The 24736-nt window shown below is 41.0% G+C and overlaps 1 protein-coding gene across 2 annotated transcripts in view; it reads left to right on the top strand.

The window, feature by feature from the left end:
- Positions 1 to 24736, top strand: part of NRG2 (neuregulin 2) — a 235186-nt gene that overhangs the window by 39462 nt on the left and 170988 nt on the right. For both annotated transcript variants that reach the window (XM_045550953.1, XM_045550952.1), the window contains exon 2: positions 13029 to 13792. In XM_045550953.1, the coding sequence (XP_045406909.1) occupies positions 13096 to 13792 (697 nt within the window). In that variant the 5' untranslated portion in view covers positions 13029 to 13095. The remainder of the gene's footprint in view (positions 1 to 13028; positions 13793 to 24736) is intronic.

The following is a 24736-nucleotide window of genomic DNA, read 5'->3' as shown; positions in this document are numbered from 1 at the left end:
GATACCCCTATAGTTTTCCATTTAAAAAAAGTTGGAATGTAAGCATTATAATTCATTATAAAGTGAATTCTGTGTTTCCCTGAACTTACATCACAAAAATGCAAACTAAAAAATACCTGAAATTGAATATAAAATTCTACTGGAAAAATGTATTTGTGATGAGGAAGTAGTTGGTAGGGGAACCATTCCATGTGATATTATCATCCTTGTACCCTTATGTCTACTAGAAATTATGGTTAAATCGCAATTATGGTTAAGTTGGAAAACCTTATCTTTGCCACGGTGTCTGTATTTTATAGCACTTTCCCTACTTTTGCCCACAATCGCCCTTTTCCAGACCATGGAAATTTCTTTCATATCCGAGGTCACTCCGCAGGGCTGTCCAATAAAACTTGTTACAGTGATGGAAATCTGTATTTTCACTGTTTAATACAGTAGCCATTAGTTACATGTGATGATTGAGTGCTTGAAATGTGGCTAGTGCAAATGAGGAACATAATTTAAAATTTTATAGTTAATTTTAAGTATATTTACAACTAAAATGTAAATTGCCACATGTGGTTAGTGACTACCATATTGGATAGTATAGCCTGATGTTTCACTTGTAGCTCATATTAATAGAATTCTGCTTACCTCCTTTTCTTTAGAAGCTGAAAAATCTTGCATTGGCAGCTCTTCTTGAAAAGAAAAAAAAAAGAAGCTGAAAAATCTGAGCTGAATATCACAATATACTGATGAGCATTGTCCTATCATATAATTTTTATTTGTAGTAATTTGATCAATGTTTGTATCCCTCACTGGATCATAAGCTCCTTAGGGACAAAGGCTTTGTCTGTTTTTTCTCATGTTTGTTTATATTATATCCAGCACCTAGTACAGTATAGAGAACATAGTAGGTGCTTGATAAAGGTAAATGAATGAATTAAAGAATATCCATACAGCTTTGGTATAAATGAAGGCTCCAGCATTCGCATGTGTGTGTGTGTGTGTGTGTGTGTGTATGTGTGTGTGTGTGAGAGAAAGAGAGAGAGAGAGAGAGAGAGAGAAAGAGAGAGAGATTGACTGATTCCAGAGAAGAATCTAAAGATATGAGAAGGAGAAAAAGACCAGATTTTTAAAGGGAAATAGTGCTGGTTGCATAATACTTCAGAATTAGGAAATTGGCTTTATTAATAATAAGACTCTTTTTAAACATTTATTATATGCCAGACAGTATCCTAAGTACTTTACATGAAGTGTCTTATGTAATCCTCGTAAGATAACCCTGCGGAATAAGTACTATTATTATCCCTATTTTATAGATGACATGAAGGATGACAGGAGTAATTTACCCGAGGTCACATAACTAGTAAGTAGTAGAGCAAGCATTTAAACCCAGGCAGTCTGACTTCAGAGCCTACCTTCTTAACCACAATGCTGTATTGCTTTCTGTTTGATTGTGTCCATATGGTGACAGAAGCTTAGTGACCTCAAATGTCTGCATCGGTCTTTTGTCTAAATTTAAGCTTCAGTAAGCCAATGTCTCCTGGAGGTTTAGGCCTCTTTCCAGCGGTGCAGGTGGAGGGAAGGTGGGGGTAGTAGTACTGAGGATAATAGGATATGAAAATCTGTGCAGGATTCTTTTTCTCAAAAAGTCAAACAAATATTTTTATAGCTAAGATGTTTTTTTGCCTTCTAATAATAAAAAGAAAATAAAAGCTCTTCTTAAATTAAAAAAAAAACCCACAAAATGATCAATCTCCCCCTTCTCCAAATCTTTGGTCTAGTAAGAAGGACTAATGAAAGCTGAGAGTTACTGTAGTCTTACTGTGATATAGCTAGTTTTACTTAGTTTTCCTCTCCTCTCCCCTCCCCTCATCTCTGTCACAAATGTAGTGCTCCTTAGATAGTCCTTAGTTGACATTCCTATTTAGTGGCTTCTTTAACTATTTCCTGTAAGGATAGCTTATCTTCCTGTGTTAATTATACTCTGTTTGGCCCTGGCTCCCACCCATCCGATTCACTCTTCACCCTTCTTGTCTTGCTCTGAACCCTGGACACTCACCTCTGTGGGTTCCCTCACACTCTGGCTTCTGATAGGGTTCATTCAACAGAAGCTCAGCACAGGGGTAGGAAAAGAGCAGGAAGAAAGAGATATTGGAGAGTTTCCTCCCCGACTTTCTCCCTACTTTGGTGCCAAGTTCTTGCAGGAGCTGTCAGACAGTCTGTCCTACATGACTCTGGCAGTCACTGGGACCTGGTGATACTTTCTTCACATTGCCCCTGCATGTTTAGGGAAGAAAAGGTTTTACCACTCTTGTTAGCCCCTGAGTGTAAGGCTGGTGGCAGGCACCCCTCCCCTCCCTAATGAAAAAAAGAAGAAGCCCACAAGACCTGCCGAAAACAATGCCTGCAGGGCCCAGCTAAGTTAAAGAATAGCCACACCTGGATGGTTACCCCGATAAGGGTCTCAGTTCCTGGAATCCATACATACCACCAGCCCCTCCTAGTTCTCAATACCCACCCTAAAACCATAACAGAACCGAAAAACCCTCATCCCCCATCTCTAAAACATATATAAGCCCACACAAAACTTCTGAGCGGCGCGACTTCTCAGGCCCCTCTCTTGGGACCTGTGAACCTCACCCAGGCCCCTCTCTTGGGACCCATTACCCTCGCTCGGGAGCGCTCAAATAAAGCCTCGTTGCTTACACCTTTCAACTCTGCTCATCTTTCTTTCTCTGGCACCAACCATCCAAAAACCTTACACTGAGTACCTCTATTTACCTCTTATTTCTCTTAACTCTGCCCACATCTTTGTACATAGTCTCTTTAATAAATTATTTTCAGTAAACTTTTTTTTGAGTAGAATGCTATTTTCTGCTTGGGATCCTGCCTGATATATTTCCCCTCTGGTGGTTTTCAAATTTCTTAAAGAAAGAGAAGAGAAGAGAAGAGACCTAGACTTCTAAGATTAGATAGGCCTCAGGTAGATTGTTCCACAAACTGGATTATGAGATTTTATCACTTTGTTTCCAACATTGTTCAGAGGAGAGACACTCTGAATGTAACAGATATGTATACCCTCTGCTATATGTATCAGAGATAGTTCATCAGGTTTTGGGGGGGTGGTGTTTGTTTGCTTGCTTGTTTGTTGTTATTGTTTCTGAGACAGTCTCACTGTGTCCCCCGGGGCTAGAATGCAGTGGTGTCATCATAGCTCACTACAACCTCAAACTCCTGAGCTCAGCCTCCCAAGGAGCTGGGACTACAGGCACGCACCACCACGTCTGGCTGATTTTTCTATTTTTTGTAAAGATGGGATCTCACTCTGGCTCAGCCTGGTCTCAAACTCCTGACTTCAAGTGATCTTTCCACCTGGGCCTCCCAAAGTGCTAGGATTATAGGCATGAGCTACGGTGCCCGGCCTCATCAGATTTTTACAGTTTGAATGAAATTACTTCACAATTATTCATTCCTTTTCCCCTGAGACTCTGATCATCAAGCAACCTTGTGATTACTAAATTGGCTTCCTGGGTAACATGATCCAGAGAAAGGGGTATCTTAGAGGATGGACACCAACAGTTCAGATCCTGAAAAAGTATGGTCTTCTTTTATATTAATCAAATGGATTTTTTTTAAGAAAGAAAAGAAAAAGAATTCAGTTTCTCATCTTCCCCTTTCCACATGCATACTACCTTTTTCCTTTCCAGCTTGTATTCCTCAGTTACATATATCTGTCTTCCCTTATGGTTTAAGCCCTATAAACTAATCTGTATCCATTCTCTAATACTGTATCCATACTCTGTCTTCCTTCATGTTTTAATAGAAGAATAATTTTTCCTGTCAAAGATCAGCTCCTCTCTTTGTGCTCTTTTGGCCATCCCTCTTGTTTACTCAAAGGCTTCCATTTGTCAATTACTACTACCCCTTTTCTCCCTCAATTTCTTCCTTTTTATTGGAACATTCCCATTACCATACAAGCATGCTCCTAGCATCTCCTATTTTAGTAAAAATCCTTCCTTGACTCCAAATCTCTCTCCAACTAGTGCTTTATTTCTCTGTTCCTCTGCACAACAAAACTTTTTTAAAAAGCTGTTTATACTGACTGTTGCCACTTCCTTACCTTTCATTGACTCCATTCTGGCTTCCTTCCAGGAAGCCATCACTCCATTGAAGCAGCTTTAGTCAAGGTCATTAGTGACCTCCATGTTGCTGAATTCTATTGCTATTTCTCATCTTACTTGGCCTCTTATAAACATTGGACACAGTTGACAAGTCCCTTTTTAAAATACTTTCTTCTCTTGGCTTCCATGGCTCCATTCTCTGTTTCCTTTCCTGAATCCTCCTCCTCCATTCAACCTTTAAAGTTAGTTTGCCCCAGGGCTCAATTCTAGACTTGTAACATCCACATGCGGCTACTGAGCACTTGAAATGTGGCTAGTCTGAAATGAGATATGCAGTAAGCGTAAAATGCACTCTGGATTTCAAAGCCTTAGTATGAAAAAAGTGAATGTAAAATATCTCAATATTTTTTTATATGAGTACATGCTGAAACAATATTTTGGATATATTGGGCTATTAAAATTAGTTTAATCCTTTTTTTAAGTTTTTAATATGGCTACTAGAAAATTTAAAATTACACATGTAGTGCTCACTTGTGTGGCTCACACTATTAGACAATGCTGCTGTAGACCCTCTTCTCTATCACCCTTCTCATTGCATCATCTTATCTAGTTTCATAGCTTTAAATACCATCTATATGTTGATTCCCAAATTTAGGCCTCTAAAAGTCTGACCTCTCATTTGAAGTCCAGACTTAGCTACCCAGCTGGCATGTGAATTTTCACTTGCATGTATAACAGGCATCTCAGTATTAATATGTCAAAAATGGAATGTTCTATTTCCTTCAGCCCTATTATGTTACTTGCTGAGTTTCTCATCTCAACCAATGGTACCATCATCTGTCCAGTTGCTCAAGCCAAAAACTTGAGTCATCCTTGATTACTCTATTTTCCTCACCCACTTCATCTAATCTTCCAGCAAGTCTTGTTGGTTCCAACTTCAATTTTTCCTCATCTCCATTGCCCAAGTGGCCCAAGTCTAAACCACTGTCATCTCTCGCCTAGACTGCTGTGACTATGCTGACATGGCTATCAGTGTGAATCAATGAGCTGCCTCATTTATTGATTCTACTCTTGCACTTTTAGTCTTTGTTCCGTATCTCAGAGTAATCTTTTTTTAATTTTTAATTATTATGGGTACAGAATAGTTGTATATCTTTTAAATATGTGATCCCTTTTAAATATAAATCATATCATGTCATTTCTCTATTTAAACACTCCAGTGACTTCCCATTGTACTTATAATAAAATCCAAACCTACCTTAGCTTGCAAGGTCCACCATGAGTCTGATTACTACTTATCTCCCTAACCTTATCCCATGCCACTCTTCGTCTTTGTTATAACAATCTCTAACCTCACTGACCTTCCTTCTGTAATTTGATCATGTCAAACTTATTATTGCCTCGGGCCCTCTGTACAGTATTCTTCCCTCTGCCTCAAATGCTCTGCTCCCAGAGTTTTGTATAGTTGGCTCCTCTCCATTCTTCAGATTTCAGCTCAAATATTATCTTCTTAGAGAGACCATTCTTGCAAGTAGTATCTTATCCTAGTCATTTTCAATCCAATCATACTCACACACTCTCTCCTTTCTCCCTCTTTTCTTTCTCTCACAGAAATGTTTTTTGTTTTTTTCCTTTTTCATGTCTGTCTCCCTTTAAGAGTGTAAACTCTTCAAGAGCAGAGATCTTAGGTATCTTATTTGCCCCTGCATTCTCAGCATCTGGTATAAAGCTTGATCCAGAGTAGGCACTAAAGGTATTTTTGAATGATAAGTTTCAAAATAAATATTAATTAAATGTATTTTTTAAAAGAAAGAATGAATAAAAATATTTTTGGAATGAATAAGTTCATTTTAAAATAAATAATATGGAATGCCTTAGAAACTAAGTCATAGTTTAAGGAGTTATGCATTAGGCCTTACAGATATTAATTCCGGAGTGTCACTGAGTTTGTCATATCAACAAATATTGAGGACCTAGCATTCACAAAGCATACTGTCTGTTCCCTTAGCACTGGGAAAGTCGAGAGAGTAGTGGGACACTAAGCCTCTGAGAGGCAAAGGGGAGAGATGACATTAAATGAGAAAGGGGTATGTGTGTGTGTGTTTTGGGGGAATCCAGAGCAGGTGCTAGCTCAACAGATAGTAGCTCACCTGATTCCAATTTTGCCTAGATTTTTAGCTCTAGCAGGAACCATGGCTATTATTTCTTTAGCATGTGGGTCAGTGCTATACATAGTAGGGTTTCAATAAATGCTTTTTGGTAGACTAAAGAAATAAATTTGTGAATTATAAAGAAAACTCAGAGAAAGTAAAGTCTTAAAATTACTGAAAGTGCCTAAGAACCAAATGAAAAAGAATGCACATGAACTGAAAATTATAAGGTAGAAATGTGGTTAAATTGAACACTCAAAGGTATACTAGCCTGAGGATTTGGGAATAAAATAATAATTCATTCTTCTTATCCTGCTTCACGCCCCCAGAGTTGAATCAAACTCAGAATTCCTGTTAATCTCATGAGAGGATTCCAAATACACAAATCAGGAAAACAGAGGGGGAGGGAAAATCTTTGAAAGTTAAACAAAACCATCCATCTAGAGGGCATCTCATTTTTTTCCCCAATCCAAATTAGATCTACTATGACATGTAAAGGAAAACTAAGGATGATGCCGAGCATGAATGTGTTCTCAGGTTGTGATAATACAGGACAGATATATCTGTGTCCAGACTGTGCTTCTGTTGTGGTCTATTTTAGGGAGTTTCTGGATTTGGATATAAAAGTGATATCTGGAAAAGAGATAATAATTTGTGCTTACATAGTGCTCTTCATCCAAATGTCTTAAAGCACTTTACAAAGAAATAAGTATTATTATCCCAGACGGAGCAACTCAGACAGAGGGGCTGCTGCCCTTTTCAGTGAACTGGGGAGTGGAAGCCCCTAAACTCCAAACATAGCCCTGGGCTATAAATTATTGAATCATGGCCTCTTTTGATTGGGAGCTGGGACTACCAATGAGGAGCCTTTTTTTCCTTTTAAATAAAGTAGAACATTAGGCTCTAATGTTAAGAATTTTAGCATGTGTTCAAAACTTATGAATATGGATGCTTTAAAAACCGCTGAATTTTGGGCTACTTAAAATAAGACAAGTGGTTATTATAGTGAGACTAATAATGGCTAACGTGTGCTGAACATTATTCTAAGTGAGTTATATATATTATTTTATTAAGATCATAAGAATTTTTTTTCTTTCTTTTTTAAGAAACAGGGTCTCATTTTGTTGCCAGGCTAGAATATAGGGCATCATCATAGCTCACTGCAACTTTGAACTCCTGGGCTCAAGCTGTGACTACAGGGTCAGGACACCATCCCTGGGTAATTTTTTAATTTTTTTGTAGATTTGTGGTCTCTCTATTGCATAGGCTGGTCTTGAACTCCTGGGTTCAAGTGATCCTCCTGCCTTGGCCTCCCAAAGTGCTGGGATTATAGGCGTGAGTCACCGTGCCCAGCTTCATAACAGTTTTAAGGAGGTAGGAACTATTATTGTTTTATTCATTTTACAGTTGAGGAAACTGAGACAGAGAAGTTAAGTAGGTGAAAATGTCAATTAAACAAGTGGCAGAGCTGGAATTCAGACACAGGCAATTTGACTCCATTGCTCTCTCACTCTTAGCAAGTTGCTCTGTGCCAGGTACTAAATGAAGCATTTTGCGTGAATTATCTCACGTAATCCTTAAAAAACTCCTAAGAGGTGGATATATTATCATCCTGATTTTACTGGGGAAGGAAATTAAGGCTTAGAAAGGTAAAGTGACTTGCCCAAGCTCACATGCCAGTAGGGGTGAAGCCAGAACTTTGAAAAGTAGACAAGAGAGCAATAGGCAGGGAGTCAGGGTATTAAGGCTGTTCCTTCCACTGACTAGGCTGTGTGACCTTGGACAAATCGAATAACCTCCATGGTCTTCGTATCTTTCTCTGAAAGGAGAACATTGAGCCTACATTGACACTAAAGTCTTTCCCAGTGCTAAAGTTCTGATTCTCAGTATCTGTTTTCTATTTAGTCCCTTGTTTGAAATCCTTGGAGGAAAAGAAATTAACCACACAGAACCTGAAAGTGACTCTGGAAGCCAAATTTAGAAAACAGATCTCAAAAGGAGAAAAAAGAAGTTTACAAAATGTCTTTATTTAGAAAGTGAGACTGTCCTGTAAACTGTTTGGCTTGATCTGTGAGACTCAGTGACCAGATAAAGGCCATACATAGCTCCTTGACTAGCCAGTTTTCCTGGATATAGTAAGTCATGTAACCTGCTTCAGTGGCACTTTCTGGCCTATTACACTGGCTACACTGGCTAAAGCTGGAAGAAGCCCATCTTGTGTGGGAGGGATCTGAGAAAAGAAGCCAAGCTTTTCATGTGGGTGTTCTATCTTGAATTCAGAATGTCTATACCATTCTGTCTACTTCTGTTTTTGTTCTTAGTGATTATTATATAGTGACACAACCCACTGCTACCATGAACCAGTTTTTTCACAACCTTGTGGTAAGCCATGGTGTAGTGAACAGGTCTGGCTTCCATTTCTTCATGTGGTTCTGTTCGAAAGTATGAGCTCGAGTTTGTGATAAATCTTGGCAAAAAAAGCTATCTGTAGCTTTGTGATCTTGGGAAAGTCACTTAAATTCTCTATGTGTTAATTTTCCTCATCTTTTTGTAAAATGATGCTTATCCCACTTGCTCTTCATTGTTATGGATTTCAAATAGTATATTTGTGGAAGTAGTTTGGAGAGATTAGAGACTTCTTAGATGACAATGAAAGTGATGCTGAGAGAATGCCTCTCACTCAGAAACCTGGTGGTGCTGTGCACAGAGCAGGTGCTTTGGCAACAAGCAAACCTGAATTAGAGTCCTAGCTCTGCCTGTCATTTGGACAAGTTATTAAACCTCTATAAATTTTCAATTTGTAAAATGCAACATTGTTGATGCACAGAAGTAATGAACATGAAGCTCCTGACACACAACAAGCCATTAATAAATAATAGCTATTACTATTTTTTATTATCGATTATTGAATTACGATGCAGAGTTAGCAAGTTCAGAATACCAGGTCTTATTTTCTAAAACGTGCATTCAATTTGAACTCCAGGAAAAACAATGAATTCGGTTGTCCTTCTAGGAAACTAAGTACCCTAAATGGCTGAGGCCAAATCTGGAAGTTTATCCTTATACACATCACACCTTGAGGAAATGTATTAAAAAAAGTACCTTTCTTTCCTTTAGAAGGCTCTGCCTAAATCCCTACCTTCTATGACTGCAAGAAGTCTAGGAAACTGTTAGGCTCTCAAAACTTACCTTTGTATTCTAAGTTTCTCTGAAAAAGATATAATTATAGTGAAATAACTCCCAACCCTTTTTAGCATGAGAATCTCATTTTAAGGTAAAAAAAAATTTCAAGGAATTGCATATAATAGTTCTACTTTAAGTAGCCTTTGAGAAAATGCATGATAAATATTCAGCAACACTGAAAAATTAGAGAGAGTCCCTCTTAAAAATTTTTTTAAGTACATGAACTTGATAGACTATTCACAGGGTACAAAAGGGAATACCATGAAAGTATCCTTCTTGCACCCCATCCTTCAGTCCCACATTGCCCTACCCTGGAGCCAATTATCATTTCAATTTCTGCTGTGTCCTTTCAGAAGTAACTTCACCACAAACACATATTTATCATTTTAAAAAGACAAAATGGTAGCATATCTTACCACCTTCTTCACCTCGATTTTTTTCACTTTCCAATGTCTTACTGTACTTTGTTTTACTTTGAAAGGGATTTGCTAAAAAAAAAGATAGAAACTACATTTTATTCATCATGGCACGTACTATTGAAAATTGCATTGCATTTTTTAATATACAGAAAATCCTAGTGTGCAATTACTATATACCACTTAGAAATTTTCAGGTCTTAGATTGGGAACCACTGGTACAAGTAAAATATCAATAATATTCAAGATAATTTTGGCCCTTACTCTGCACCAGCCATTGTTCTAATCACTTTACATATTATCTCACATAATACACATCCTCCTCATCCTTCTAGTCTCAGTTTAAATGTTATCTCCTCAGAGAAGCAGTCCCTTATCCAAGTAGACCTACCCTTTCCCCTTTCCATTATTCTCTATCATTTCATCCTGTTTATTTCCTTCAGGATACTCATCACTACAAATAATTAGTTACTTATTTGTCTACTTGTTTACTCTTGTCTCCCTAACTAAAGTACAAGCTTTGAGAACAGGGACAGTGTCAGTTTGGCTCAGCACAGCATACCCAGTAACCAGTACAGTGGCTTAGTACTTGGCACAGAGGAGCCATTCAACTGAATATTTATTCAATAAGTACATAATGAGCAAAAAATGGCTTTATGAGGTTGACCCTATTATTTTCTCCATTATACTGAAGAGGAAACTAAGACCTAAAGAGTGAAATAGACTTATCCCAAAGTTAGTAAATTACAAAATTGGTTTAAAATCCAGCTGTACTTGACTCTAGAGCACAAGCTCTGCACCACTATTCCAGTCTCAGAAACAGAAGACTAAGTATAATTCTGGCTATCTGAGATCCTGAGTAAGTCCCTTTTCCCCTCTGGGACTTTTTCTTTCATTGAAAAACAAGAGAGTAAATGTAGCCATCTTCCTTATGGCAATGTTTTGTGATTTATGAGATCTGTGATCTATGAGAATAAAAGAGAGGACATTGAAGTGACCAGTGAGGTTGGCTTCATGCTTTTAAGAGTGCTAAATGTTTAGTTCCTTTCTTCCTCCCCACCTTCCTTCACTGAAGATTTGCTGATCCTTCTTTTATGCCAGGCATTTTTTTGGAGGTGACAGGGATCCAAAGACTAATAGGAGGTAGTACCCAACACTGAGGTGCCTGGCCCGATGGAAGATGCAGACCCATTAACAGCTGCTTGGAGTATAGTATGGGCCAGTGCCATAATAGTAATACTATGTGTGAGACACACAGTAACACAGAGGAGGAAGAGATTAGTTCCATCATGTATGTGTCTGGTGGTGGGACTGGAGGCGGATATGAGAAGGGGGATGAGGTATAACACTGAGCTGGGCCTTGGGGAAAGAAGGATTTTCCAGGTGGATCAGGTGCAGATGAGGCTTCCTGGATACAAGAGACATCATGTGTAGAAGCACACTAAGACACAGCATAATGTGCTGCGGGTTGCTACGGTAGGAGGTTGGCTCTCAGGCTGTGAAGCTGGCTAGGTAGAAGTAGCCCATGAAGAGCCTTGCTGAAGAGTTTGGACTTTACTCCTGAAGGCAGTGGCATGGCCAAATCATATTTACATTTTATTTTTAGAAAGATCAGTCTTGCAGTGGTAGGACTGGAGGTGGGCAATGAGGCAAAAGGGATAAAGTCTAGTTAGGAGGCTTTGAAGTTAGTTATCCAGGTGAGAGATGAGGACTTGTACTTAAGATATTTGCAGCAGAGTTGGAAAGGAAGTAGCTAAATTGGTGATTTTTAAAAGGTAGTGCCAAAGGACTTGGTGACTGATTGGAAGAGGGAGAATGAGAGATGAGACTAAGGGATTTATTGTAATGGATTGGCTGGCCAAGTATAAAATGATGCTGTTAATAATGATAGGGAATTTGGAGTGGGGTGGGAGAAATCATGCTGTTGGCTTTGGATATATTGAGTTTAAGCTGTCTCTTAGACAGGAGGAAAGGTGTAGCTCCCTCCTTCCTTTCCAGAATAGCAATCCTAGCCTAAGTCAGACATCCTTGGGCTGGTTTCCTGTGGGGCCTAGTCAGGAATAAAATTCTCCAAGACCTCACTGGCATTCCTGAGCTCAACATCCTTCAAAGGTAAAAGCTGGGTATTGAAAACTCTCTGGACCTTCATTGATAGGAGAATGAATGATGAACTTGTTTTTTGGTTGTTTTGTTTTGTTTTTTTGATGGTGGTGGTATGTGTGCATGTGTGTTTTAAATCAGATGCTGGCTTCAGTGGAGCACACTCATCTGCCTCTTGCAAGCTTCAGATTTGAAAAAAGAAACCATTTTCATGGAGCAGCCTCAGCCCTGACAGGCTCTGGCTCTCAATTGGCTCCCAAGAAGCGCCCCCACCTCTCCTGGGGAGCGGATTTTTAAAAGAAGATGAGATTCTATAGGGCTCAGCCTGGTCCCATGTGGCTGCTGGAGAAATTTCAGAGTCTCGGCCACTGGACGTTCTCCCAACCACCATCTCTGGTCAGGTGTCCTCAATGCCAAGACAAGACTCCTTGTAGCCCCAGCTCTTTCCAAAATGACAGGGCTGGGTTCCTCCCCTACCTCAACTCAAATATCCAGCGCTCACCAGACGGTGGCAGGGCCGAGCACGTGGGATCATTTAGGGGCTGGCCTCCAGGGTCCTCCCAGGGAAGGGGACAGCCCAGGAGGCAAGAGGCTGGCGGTAGCAACCTCTCTGGCTCCTACAGCTGATGCCCAAAGGCAGGGGCACGCCCTGTGTCCCATTCCCACGTTCATAGGATGCTGCCAGAAGCCGTTATCTTTTCTTCGCCCTTTTCTCATGCACCACCCCCACTGTCATGCTGATAAATCCCAAGAGCAAAGGGTGGCACGATTCCTCCCGCGCCCCTGCGGGCTGAAGGCGGGCACTAAAGCAGTGCAGTCCCAAGCTTCCCCTGCAGAAGCCGCGCTCCCCACTCGGTCCAGGGGTAGAGGGGGCGCGAGAGAGCAAGTGGGCGGGCGTCCCATCCTCCGCATCCTCCTCCAGGTCCTGGCGCGCAGGGTGGGAGCGCTGCGCTGCGCCGCGCTGCGCATCGCGGCCCGCTTGCCGCCTGCCCCCTGCCCTAGCTGGGTCACCTCCCCGGGCCGCCGGTGGAGGGCTGCGAGGCGCTAACGTTACGCTGTTTCCGGTTTTCCAGCGGGCTCTGTTTCCCCTCCCAAGGCGGCGGCGGCTGAGCGGCGGAGCCCCCCAAATGGCCTGGCCAGATGCGGCAGGTTTGCTGCTCAGCGCTGCCGCCGCCGCCACTGGAGAAGGCTCGGTGCAGCAGCTACAGCGACAGCAGCAGCAGCAGCAGCAGCGAGAGGAGCAGCAGCAGCAGCAGCAGCGAGAGCGGCAGCAGCAGCAGGAGCAGCAGCAGCAACAGCAGCATCTCCCGTCCCGCTGCGCCCCCAGAGCCGCGGCCGCAGCAACAGCCGCAGCCCCGCAGCCCCACAGCCCGGAGAGCCGCCGCCCGCTCGGGAGCCGCAGCCGCCGGCGGCATGAGGCGCGACCCGGCCCCCGGCTTCTCCATGCTGCTCTTCGGTGTGTCGCTCGCCTGCTACTCGCCCAGCCTCAAGTCGGTGCAGGACCAGGCGTACAAGGCACCAGTGGTGGTGGAGGGCAAGGTACAGGGGCTGGCCCCAGCTGGCGGCTCCAGCTCCAACAGCACCCGCGAGCCGCCCGCCTCAGGTCGGGTGGCGCTGGTGAAGGTGCTGGACAAGTGGCCGCTCCGGAGCGGGGGGCTGCAGCGCGAGCAGGTGATCAGCGTGGGCTCCTGTGCGCCGCTCGAAAGGAACCAGCGCTACATCTTTTTCCTGGAGCCCACAGAACAACCCTTAGTCTTTAAGACGGCCTTTGCCCCTCTCGACACCAACGGCAAAAACCTCAAGAAAGAGGTGGGCAAGATCCTGTGCACTGACTGCGGTGAGTCGCCCCCTCCCTCTGCTAGAGGAAGGGGGGAGGGGCGAAGTGGTGGAGAATGGGGGTGGGGCGAGGAGGTGCTGCAGGTGCCCAGGCCTGGCAGCGTCCGGGCGCTGGGGGGGTGGGGCCGCCCCTGGGCAGGGCGCCTGGCATGGGTGGGTGAGGGGGCTGGGGTTGGGGAGAAGGAGGATCGGGTTCAAAGTGTGCCAGGGGTGGGGGGTTGGGGGAGGCGCCGGCCAGTGCCAGCAGGGATCTGCGGCTGATGTATGGCATGTGGGGCTGGAAAGCTGCCATCATAGCCCAGTAGCGGAAGGAAAAACGGAGAGGTCCAGGCGGTGCTGGCCTGAGGCTCAGTGAGTCAGGAGTGACCCACGGAGGCCTTGCCCGCTCTGCTCCCACGGGCCTGCTGTGCCCAGGTTGGCAGGGTCTGCGGGAGCAGCTGGGCAGACTCCCAGGCTGTGAAGGCCTCGGCTTACAAGTTCTCCTAGGGAATGATCGCCCCCGCCCCCTCCTTCCTCTCCTGGGTTCGCTGCTCTGCTCATCCACACCGCTGGCGCAGGCAGAGTTGGACTTTTTCTGCTACTGTTTTCTGTCCTCCATGTGGCTCCGGTGTTTTTCTCCATCGTGATTGCCTGTCTTTGCTAGGCGGGTAGCACAGCCTTCTCTTAACCTCCAAGACTAGGAAGCAGACACCTCTTTTGGCTATTTCTGGGGGATCTTACTAGGTCTGTTGATTGTAATGATGATGAAAGAGTAACTTACTTCTGCTGAATGTTGTAAGTTCAGCTCTGACATCTTACTGGCCGGATGTATTGACAGCATCTCTCATCTTCATGATGTTGGGTGCTGCACAGGAATGCAGGTGATTAGAAACAAAACACTGAAATCTGTAGGTCTGTGCAGCTGGGAATGGACATCTACCATGTCAGAAGTCAAAGAAATGTCAGTCTAAGAGCTTTTTCTTCTTGTCCCTGGATGCCAGTGCTTACTTCTCAGTAAGATATTTCAAACTGAACTATCCCCACACTAGAGTATTTGGTGTTAGCCTGTCTTGTGCTTATTCATATTGGGTTTCATTTTGTGTCAACTAAGGCTGAATTTGTTGGCATGCGGTGTGTCTCTCTGGACTGTATAATCACTGAATTATAATAGATGTCCTGAACTCTCATAGAAGTTGGTATGTTTACCAGTTTACCAACTGATTCTGGGTAGTATAGACAGGCTTTGAGTAGCAAAATATGTGTAACAGCTTATAGTAAGTTTTACTGTCCTCATTTTTCTAGATCAATGCCTATGACTTTTGGAAGCTTCCCTCCCCGCACCCCCTTCAAGAGACGAATTTTAGGAGTTTAGCTGTGGGAGTAGATCTAGGTACTATGTTAAACTGCGATCACTTTAATGAGAAGTATCTTGGCAGTGTCTTAATAACGAGAGGAAAAACTTTGGGGATAATAGCAGTTTATTGCTCTGACATTATCCTAAGGAATATTGTTGACTGCTTTTTAATGTTGGTTTTATGCTTTGAAATGTTTTATGATGACAAGTTGAAACCAGCTAAGAATTTCTGATTTTTTATTCTATTAAGTATTTTATCTGAGATCCCTTGGGGAGCTGTGGAATTGTATTATGCTTTGAGAAATAGATAGTAAAAACATTTATTGAACCTTGTCCAAGGACAGCTTCTGTTTTGTTTTTTGGTGAGTTGCTCCTGAATATGCACAGTGCACATCTCCACATAATCCCTAGTCTCGGCCACCGAGGACCTGATGGTCATTGTCAGATAACCCCATAGAATAAAGGGCTTCTCTGCTGCCTTGCCCCCTCCTCCTACTTTCTCCTTTCCCCAAAACGCCTTATTAATTATATATTCTTTGTTTTAGAGAGCATTTAATAGCTTAACAGTTGAATACAGAGATCATGAAAGATTTTAGGATCAGAAATATAGTCTGCTTTTAGGTTATGATCATCTCATATTATTAAAATAGCATGTGTAGTGTAGTTCTCAAAAAGATAAATTTAGAACTGAAATCTTTGGTAAAGGGGAGGCCCTCACACATCACAAGTTATCAAGGAGCAGGTGTGTATGGCAGTAAACACTTTAGAATGCAAAAAGTTTTGCTTTGAATTGATAGTGTATGGATAGGTGTCAGCTTGAGGGGCCTTATAAAAGGGGATTAGAAATTATAGGACACATGTGAGACTTGTGGAATTGGCCGTAATATGACAGAAGAGTGTAAACTACATTTTCTTATTTTGTACTATGTGGTTAAAGAAAACATGTACTGGTAATGGTATAAAAAGTAAGCAAACAAAACCATCCCAACTAACCACAACACTGTCCTTGTGCTCAGCAGGAAATAGCTAACAAATTCATTTTATGTTTTCTATTCTAAAGAAAGCCCTCTAGGCCACAGGGTCATTGGCAACATTTTCTCTTTGGAAAAGATTTGCCCATTGCAAAATAGGGAAACTGGCACTTGGAAACTGTCATCATAGCAGTTATGTTGAGCAACTGAGGTTGCATTGTTACTTTGTTTAGCCAGTTTTAGTTCTGAGTGTGTCTGGGTTCTGAGAGGTGTAGTTCCTAGGCAGGTCATCTAGAAAGCTATGGGGGTTTTTTGAGGGGAGGGGTCAGGATTTTGGGATAAAGAACCATATGGAGGGATATATTGTGCTTAAAAGTTGGCACATGCTTCCATAGCATCAATGCAGGGGTCATACTGGTCTTCTTTTAAAAGGTCCTCATAAATGACTAATTTCCACTGTGAAATGTTGACTTGAAGTGGGGAATGGCGTACAGGGGTCTTGCTGGAATAGCAAGACCTGCCAGAGGGACATTTTGACAGATCTAATGTGTATCCTTTATCCAAAAATGCTACATCTAGTAGTAAAGAGTTGAGTAAAATCTTTGCATTTCTAAGAAGATTGCATACATGGAGAAAAGTGTTTTCTATGCCTTCTATGGAATGAAGAGGAAAAAGAGTTAGAAAGGCCTTGCAGGGATTAACAACTCTATACAATGCTATAAAAGCATCCTGTTCTGCAAATAGTCCTGCATTTTACAAGATGGTTGCATATATTTCAGTAAAATTATACCCTATCTTGTTTTCTTATATACATATTTTTAAGCTGCTTCCTTATTGAATAGATCCAGTAGATAGCATTAAAAAAAAGATAATTTCTTCCTTTAGGATTTTCTGATTAGCAGTTTTCCAGTGTATAGTGTACTTTGTTATTAAACATCGAAAAGGTATATTCCTGGGAGACTTTACATTCTTCAGAAATAGTTTTAAATTAATTTGGCACTAAGATTCATATATTAGCTGAAGGTGGTTCACAAAATTCAGTATAGCAAAAGCAACTGTATATTTTTAAAATGCTGTTTATTTAAAGAATCTTTTCTTCCCCAGCCAGCTGGAAACCCAGCTGTGCTGCAGTTTGAAGATGGGAAAGTGAAACTAGATTAGAAACTGACCAGTCCTAGTGATGAAGACAAGTCTTGGTTATAGATTTGGGGGTTGAATTACTACCCCTAAATAATTACCATTATTTCTTATAGTGGCTGCTTTCCTCTGCAGACTGCAATTCCTAGGGCAGGAACAGTATTTTTGAGGTATTCTTTCTACTAGCTTCCCTGCCCCGCCCCCCTCAGTTTTGGTACTGTGCCTGGCTCATAGAAGGACTTCTCATAAGTGTCTTTTGAATGGATGAAGTCAAGTGAAGTTAAAAAAGAAAGCCTCTAGATTTCAACTAAAGCAATCTTAACTCTCAGATCCGTGACACTAAGTCCTGTGCTGAAAAGCTGGGTTTGATGATAGCCTTTACCTGTCGCTATGGGAACCTTTTTTTCCAAAGGAGTCCTTATCAACTAGAGTACTTAACCACAATGTGCTTAATCATTGTGCTGATTAGTGTTAATGGGATTTGAGCCATGGAGAATAAAGGTTTTGCTAGAGAAGACTCTCTTTTTCTTTTTTGGAGGGTAGATTACCACTAGCCCACCCTCAAATTTAAACAAAAATAAGACAACTATAAGTTTGAATTAACAAACACTTTTGGAGCTAGAGAGGGTGGTTTATTAACAGTCTAGGTGACTAACTTCCTCTTGGCCCCCAATCAAAGCAAGTGTGCTTCTTCTTTACCATTTTCTATTATCTAGGGCATTGTAATTTTCTTTCTTAACGTCATTTTTTCTTTATAAAATTGCATTTATATTTTTGGATATGTAGCACATTTATATGGCTCAAAGTTTAGAAAATACATAAGGATATATGGTGAAAAGTTTCCCTCTTACCCCTGTCCTTAGAGCTACCCAGCTCTAAGGCTCTACTGTAAAGTAACTTATTCTTGCAATGTTTATTTCTCTAAAATCACAATGTTTTTCAGAGTAGTCCTATATTTTTCTTTTAACAGATGAAGAATGTTAATTTTGCCAATAAGCTAATTTTATGGTAAATACTTCCTAGGTAATATGTATTTTTTTTAACCTGGCCCAAGATCTTAACTAATTATCTCTGAGTCCTTTTCTATCTCAAGTATCTAATCAAAGGATCCTCTTTTCCCCTTAACCAGTACCCTTCCTCACAAATATAATCCTGGGGTCAGGAATGAAAATACCAACTTATTTTTCAGACACTTTGCCATTAAGAAGTTGTCTATAACAATGAATTTTGTAAGTCTTAATTGGGATGCTCAAAGGGGAGATCCAAAGGTTTGTCACTGAGATTTAGGTCTGCAGCTCTGCCCATACAGCAATTTCTACTGTTTCACACACTTGGTAATCTGACAGTAGTGTCCGTGTGGGAAATCACATGATTCCACAGATGGAAAGAGAAAAACTACACAGTGCATGATTACTTTGATTTTCATTCAGAAGCCAAAGACCCCAGTTGCTGATGAAGAGTTTGATTTTGACCATATTCATGCACAGCTGGTACAATTCCAGGGGACTTAGCTACCCAAATACTGTTTTGAAGTACGTTTTAAAGTTAGCTGATTTGAACATAGTGTTAACATTTCAGAGCATCTTCCAATTGTCATTTGGATAAGTGGGGAAAAAGTAAATGTGCAAATATCTAAACAGCAGGAAGTCTTAACCCTCTAAAGCCTGTTGGCATAGTGGCATCTGGCAATTTTGAACCTCGAGTTGGGAAAGAAATGGTGTTATCATTATTGTTGAAGTTTTCCCTGTGCAGTCTTCAACAACTTCTTGAGTCTTTCTTTTCAAGGCCTGAAGTGTTGTTAGTATAATTTGCACTCAAGATAAAAGAAATTTCCTCCCAGATTTCGAATTTGGATGGATGGATGGATGGATGGATGGATGTGGTACTGGGACTTTTGTCTTGTTTCTAGCAAATTAACCCTCTCCTCCCACTTTTTGGATTTGTACATAGAAATAAATCCAGTTTATGAATTTCAAGAGATGACATAGGAAACTCTTTAGAACACTGGGGAAAGTAGATGAATTGACTAGGAGAAGTGCTAAATTATGACAAGTTTGAAAAAGGACTGTTTTATATGAAATTAAAGTAGACTCCTTTAAAAACAGCAATATATGGATGAATCTTGTTGAGCTAGAGCTCCATGTAAGGTTATAAGAACTGAAGCAAACATGGACGATGATTAAAAGGCATTAAGATAACATGAAAGAGGGCATGCTGTACCCAGGCAAAGAACTGGGAAGTTTTGCTAATCTGGGGTCAAAAGACAAATTCACACTGATTGAGATCCGTTGCTGCTAATCAGCTGTGATTTTTTTGATAATTAAGCAATGAGGTTAGGTTAAAGAATCTTTCTTCTCTGGCTAGTTGCTGCTGGGAAAGTGAGGCATATACATATGAACTCCATTCTACAGTAACATTCCCTTTCCACTTTGTACACGTGGTGAGATCCAAATAGCCACTCCAGGGACCTTCTCTGGGACAAAGGCCTAGTGCCTCCAAAGTCTGTTATCTCTTCTCCATGCCTCTGCTCAGGACCTGATTGTGTTGCTAACCTCCTGGGGGTGGGACAGGAGTAGGTGGTTAACATTCCATTTACCCTTGCAGATGTTTCCAGAGAGGCAGAGGCACAGGTATCCTAGAAAGTTTCTATATTCTACTAGTAACACAGACCCCCAAGAGGTAATGTTCGGGTTACTTTTATTCTCTCTCCAGAAACAGAATCCATCATTCAGTTTCCTACCCTGTGCTGAGGTCATTATCTCCCCTCCCCTCCTCTCCATGATCCATTTAATAAAGACTGAGGATCTGTCTTTGTCCTTTACATTGGGATGTTTTACTTGGTCTTGATCTTGATATTGGTCCAACTAACAGATGAATTGAACGAGAGGAAGGTTACCACATGGCCAAATACCTGGTCTAGCCCATGCAAAAGTCAGGACATCATTAATTCTATCATGACAGCAATGCAACTTGGAATCGAATCCCAAAGATTCTATTACTAAAAGAACTGTCTTTTAATTCTGTCTTTTAAATGTTTGCTTCAACAAGTTTTGAATATCTGTTCTGTGTAAAGAACTGGATACTTCAGGGGAGTTGTATTATTAAATACAGTCCCTGTCATCAATGAGCTTACAATAACAGTAATTCAACCTAGAATATGATAAATACCATAAGGTATGCTGAGATAGTGCTTTTGGGAGGAGACGAGTCATAAAGGAAAGAAAGATCATATCTGGTTAGAGGATTAAAGAAAGTTTCTTGGAGAAGTAGTTTGAGATGGGGTTCCAATAGTCAGAGATAGATGAGGTGAGAGTGGTTTGTGAATAGAGATGAAGGAATTGATTAAATCTGTATCATGCAGTGACAGCAGCATTCTCAATGGCAGAGGCACATGTTTGTGTTATACAAAATAACCAGAATGAAAGGGAGAAACAGGTGAGGAGCCTGGAGAGGTAGGCTAGGGTGATGTTTTCACCAGTCTTCTGTGCTAGGCTCATGTATTTATTTTTAATTATGTAAGCAGTATTTGAAGGCTTATGTTAAAAGTAACTCAGTAATGTTTTGTAGTTATCAGTGTATTTTGCATGTATTTTGTTAAATTTATCTCTAAGTTTCATGTTTTTGCTATGCTATTCATGCTATGCTATTATAAATGGTATTATTAATTTAATTTAATTTTCTAGTTGCTCATTGCAGTATATAGAAAGATAATTGCTTTGTTTTGTTTTTATATTGATTTTGTATCCTATGACCGTAATAAATTCACTTATTCTAGTTACTTTTTTGTAGATTCCTTGGAATTCTCTATGTACGTGATTATGTTGTCAGTTAAAAAAAGACAGTTCACTTTTTCCTGTCTAATCTGCTTGCCATTTGTTTCTTTTTCTTTTCTTGTTGCACTGGCTAGGACTGCCAAGTGCAAGGTTGAATAGAAGTGGTAAGAGCAGACAGACATCCTTGTTCTATTCATTGGGGAAAGCATTTAGACTTTCACTATTAAGTATGATGTTAGCTGAAAGTTTTTCTCAGATACCCTTCCTTTAAAAAAAAAGTCGATTAAATACAGTGTAATGACGACAACCTTGGGCTCTACAGTCAGATGGACCTGGTTTATATATATATTTTTTTTAACTGAGATAGGGATTCACCATATTGCCTACACTGGCCTCAAACACCTGACTCAAGTGATCCTCCACCTCAGCCTACAGAATAGCTGGGACTACAGACACACGCCACCATGCCCATCTGGACCTGGGTTTAGAAACCATCTTTTGCATTGTCCAGCTGGGTGATGCTGGGCAATTACTTTCCATGTCTTAGTTTCCTACGAAATGGGGATAGTGATAGCACTTAATAGGATTGCTATTAGCATTAAATGAAATAATATGTTTAAGATAATTAACATATAAATTGCTCAATAAATCTTAATTATTAACAAAATCTTATTAACTTAGACCAATGTGAGCAGAAAAACTAGGTAAATGAAAATATCAAGCTCTAGAAGTAGAATGGGCAAGCAAGGGGAGAAATTTTCACCAACAACTGTATTTTTCACTGTGGGCTGGTAGAGGTGTTGGTGAGAAGAGACTGGATTATGTGTGTGGTCTCATTTAGAGAAGCCTATATGAGTCCCAGGGTATGAATGTTGGTCTTGTTGTAGAGGTGCCAATTAGGGCTACAAATCTTGATGTGCCCATGGATATGTCTTGGTCAATTTTTTGAGAAGCCTGCAGATAGATGTTGTTTTTCTCTGTGTCACAAATAGGACTAAAACCTATAACCTGCAGCATCTCTTTCAAAATCTCATCATGCTTATGGGGTAAACCAAGTTCTGGAGTCCTGCCAGGGCTACTCTTTGACTTCATCAGGTCTTATCTTACATTTCACTGTTGTCAGGAGGAGTTGCTGAGAGTCCCTGGAAAATGACTGAAATCTTCCTTATTTTCAAAGAAGGGTTCCTGACTCATCCTGCTTTGATTTGGTGGCTTCCATAGTTGGGAATCGGTTCACACTGAATCATTCATCCTCTCTCTTTCCCTGTTTCTGTATTGAGTTGGAATGGATCTGGTGGCTGCCCAAGGTCAGAGGAGTAGAGATGTGATCATGTAACAGGTGGCATTTTTTGAGTTTGTGGGATTTTATTTTTATTTTAAATAATGAATTAATTGATATGTGGAACCTGATTAAATTATGAAACTTTACTCCTTCAGTGTTTGTAGAAAAAAGACTCCATGCTTTGAGTTCTTTTTCTAAATACTTTTTGGGTATTATTACCCCTCAGGTCCTTGGCTGGCCATGAAGCCCTTGACCTCAAGAAGTATTCTTTAGCCACGTGAGGTGGCTCATGCCTGTAATCTTAGCACTCTGGAAGGCCGAGGCTGGAGGACTGCTTGCTCTCAGGAGTTCTTGCCTGAGCAAGAACGAGACCCTATCTTTACAAAAAATAGAAAAATTAGCTGGGCATGATGGTATGCGCCTATAGTCTTAGCTACTTGGGAGGCTGAGACAGGAGGATCACTTAAGTCCAGGAGTTTGAGTTTGCATTGAGCTATGATAATGCCACTGCACTGCACTTTACGCAGGGCGACAGAGCCAGACTCTTTCTCCAAAAAAAAAGAGTTTTCTTCATTTTTTCTTAGAGTCTTCCTATTTATGGCCTGTATCACTGATATGACACTTATCATTTAATGCCATACATTGTTAATTATCTTTTGATGGATCAGTATCTTAAATCCTTTACCTGATTGTAAGATCTCTGGGGACAGTAACTTAAAAAATGGTTAAGTAAATATTTGATTGCTGGCTATTGCCAAGTAAAAAGGAAGTGGTAAGTCCACTTACTTTGCCTACTAACCACTTTTGTCCTAGACAAATTTCAAGATTCATCAAATGACAACCCAGGCTAAAGGACTTAGAACAACCATAGAAAGTATCTTCAGACATTTTGATTAAGGGCAGAATTCTGCTTCTCAGTCACGTTTCAGTTCAGTTTTTTTTTTTTTTTTCTTAGAGACAGGATCTCACTCTGTTGCTCAGGCTGGAGTGTAGTGGCATGATCATAGCTCACTGCAGCCTGGACTACCTGGCCTCAAGTCATCCTCCTGCCTCAGCATCCCAAGGAGGTAGGGCTATGGACATGTACCACCACACCTGGCTGATTTTTCTTACTTTTTGTAGAGATGGGGTCTCACTATGTTGTCCAGGCTGGTCTCAAACTCCTGGCCTTGAGCAATCTTCCCTCCTCAGCCTCCCAAAGTGCTGGCATTACAGGTGTGAGCCACCATGCCCATCTTTTTTTCATAATGGTCCACAGTTTCTTCATTTTCCTCTGTTATTGAGTTTTAGAATTATCTCTCGGTAGTTTTCCTAACGTATGTCAATATTTTGGCTTGTGTTTTTTCTGTCTTTTGGTTAGTTGTCATTCTGCAAAATTCACCAGTTTCACTTGCCACCTGAGCTTTTTGGATACTCTCCATTCTAGTCTCTCGCTGGAATGCTCAGTTATACTCTATTAATCTGGCCTGTTCATGCTTTAGGCTGAATACCTTAAGAGACAAGAGGTATGACCAGGTGCCTTTTCTGTAGTAAGCAGAGGTCACAAATTAGGAGTGGTTGTACCTTTTTGCCTAGTAGGAAATTTAAGGCTTCTGGAGACAGTACTGTTTCTTAGAGCATTGTTTTTGTTTTTTGGATTTCTTTTTAAAAGGAGGGGATAGTGGGAACCCAATGTTTCTTTCTAATGTCTCTCCTTTGGCATGTTCATTCTTTCACCATTTCCTTGAAGTGACACATTTTCTGCCTTGTCTGCTTGGCTGATGTATTGGGTGGGCTACTCCAGAAGGAGTTCTCTTCCAGCTCTGAGTTCCTGAGGACTACTAGTCATCAACTTGCAGAAGGCTCTGGCACTCAGCTTCCTTGAGTCAGAGTTAGTTCCTTCCTCTGGTGCCTGTGGCTGTAGGTATAATTTCAATATAACACCTCACCACACTTGCTTAGACTAATAATGAATTTCACAAGCAATGCCCAATTCATGACTCTCTTGTTTGTGTGGCTTTAAAGGGGTGGGTTTATTTACCAGTCAGGATGGAACAGGTCGATTAGGTAGATGATTTTTCATGTCTGAATCCCTGTCTCTGGGTGAGAAAAAACAGCAGGGCTGCATCCAGTGCAACTTTCCCAGCATTGTCATTGGATGGTTTGATTTCAGGGGAAAAAATAATGAAAAGAAGAATTTTTTAAAAAGAATGAAAGGAGTCTCATAACATGATCCAATTGTCACAGAGTGAGACCAAGGCTCGGAAGTGAAGAGTTTTTTTCAAAGGACAGTGGACTTCCAAAGTCAGCCTATCTGACTGCTTACTTTTAGTTGGTTTTTTTTTGTCATAGTCTGTTCATGTGGGTTTTACTTCTGACAGCCTCTTTCTGAAGCTCCACCTCTCCTACCTCACCTGACCTTGCTCCCCACCTTCCTATTGAGGCCTGCTGACATAATTGCTTTTGTCTA

This window comes from Lemur catta, chromosome 5 (assembly GCF_020740605.2).
Source record: "Lemur catta isolate mLemCat1 chromosome 5, mLemCat1.pri, whole genome shotgun sequence".
Taxonomy (NCBI): domain Eukaryota; kingdom Metazoa; phylum Chordata; class Mammalia; order Primates; family Lemuridae; genus Lemur; species Lemur catta.
Note: the sequence above shows the minus strand (reverse complement) of the source record. Positions and strands in the feature narration are given on the sequence as shown.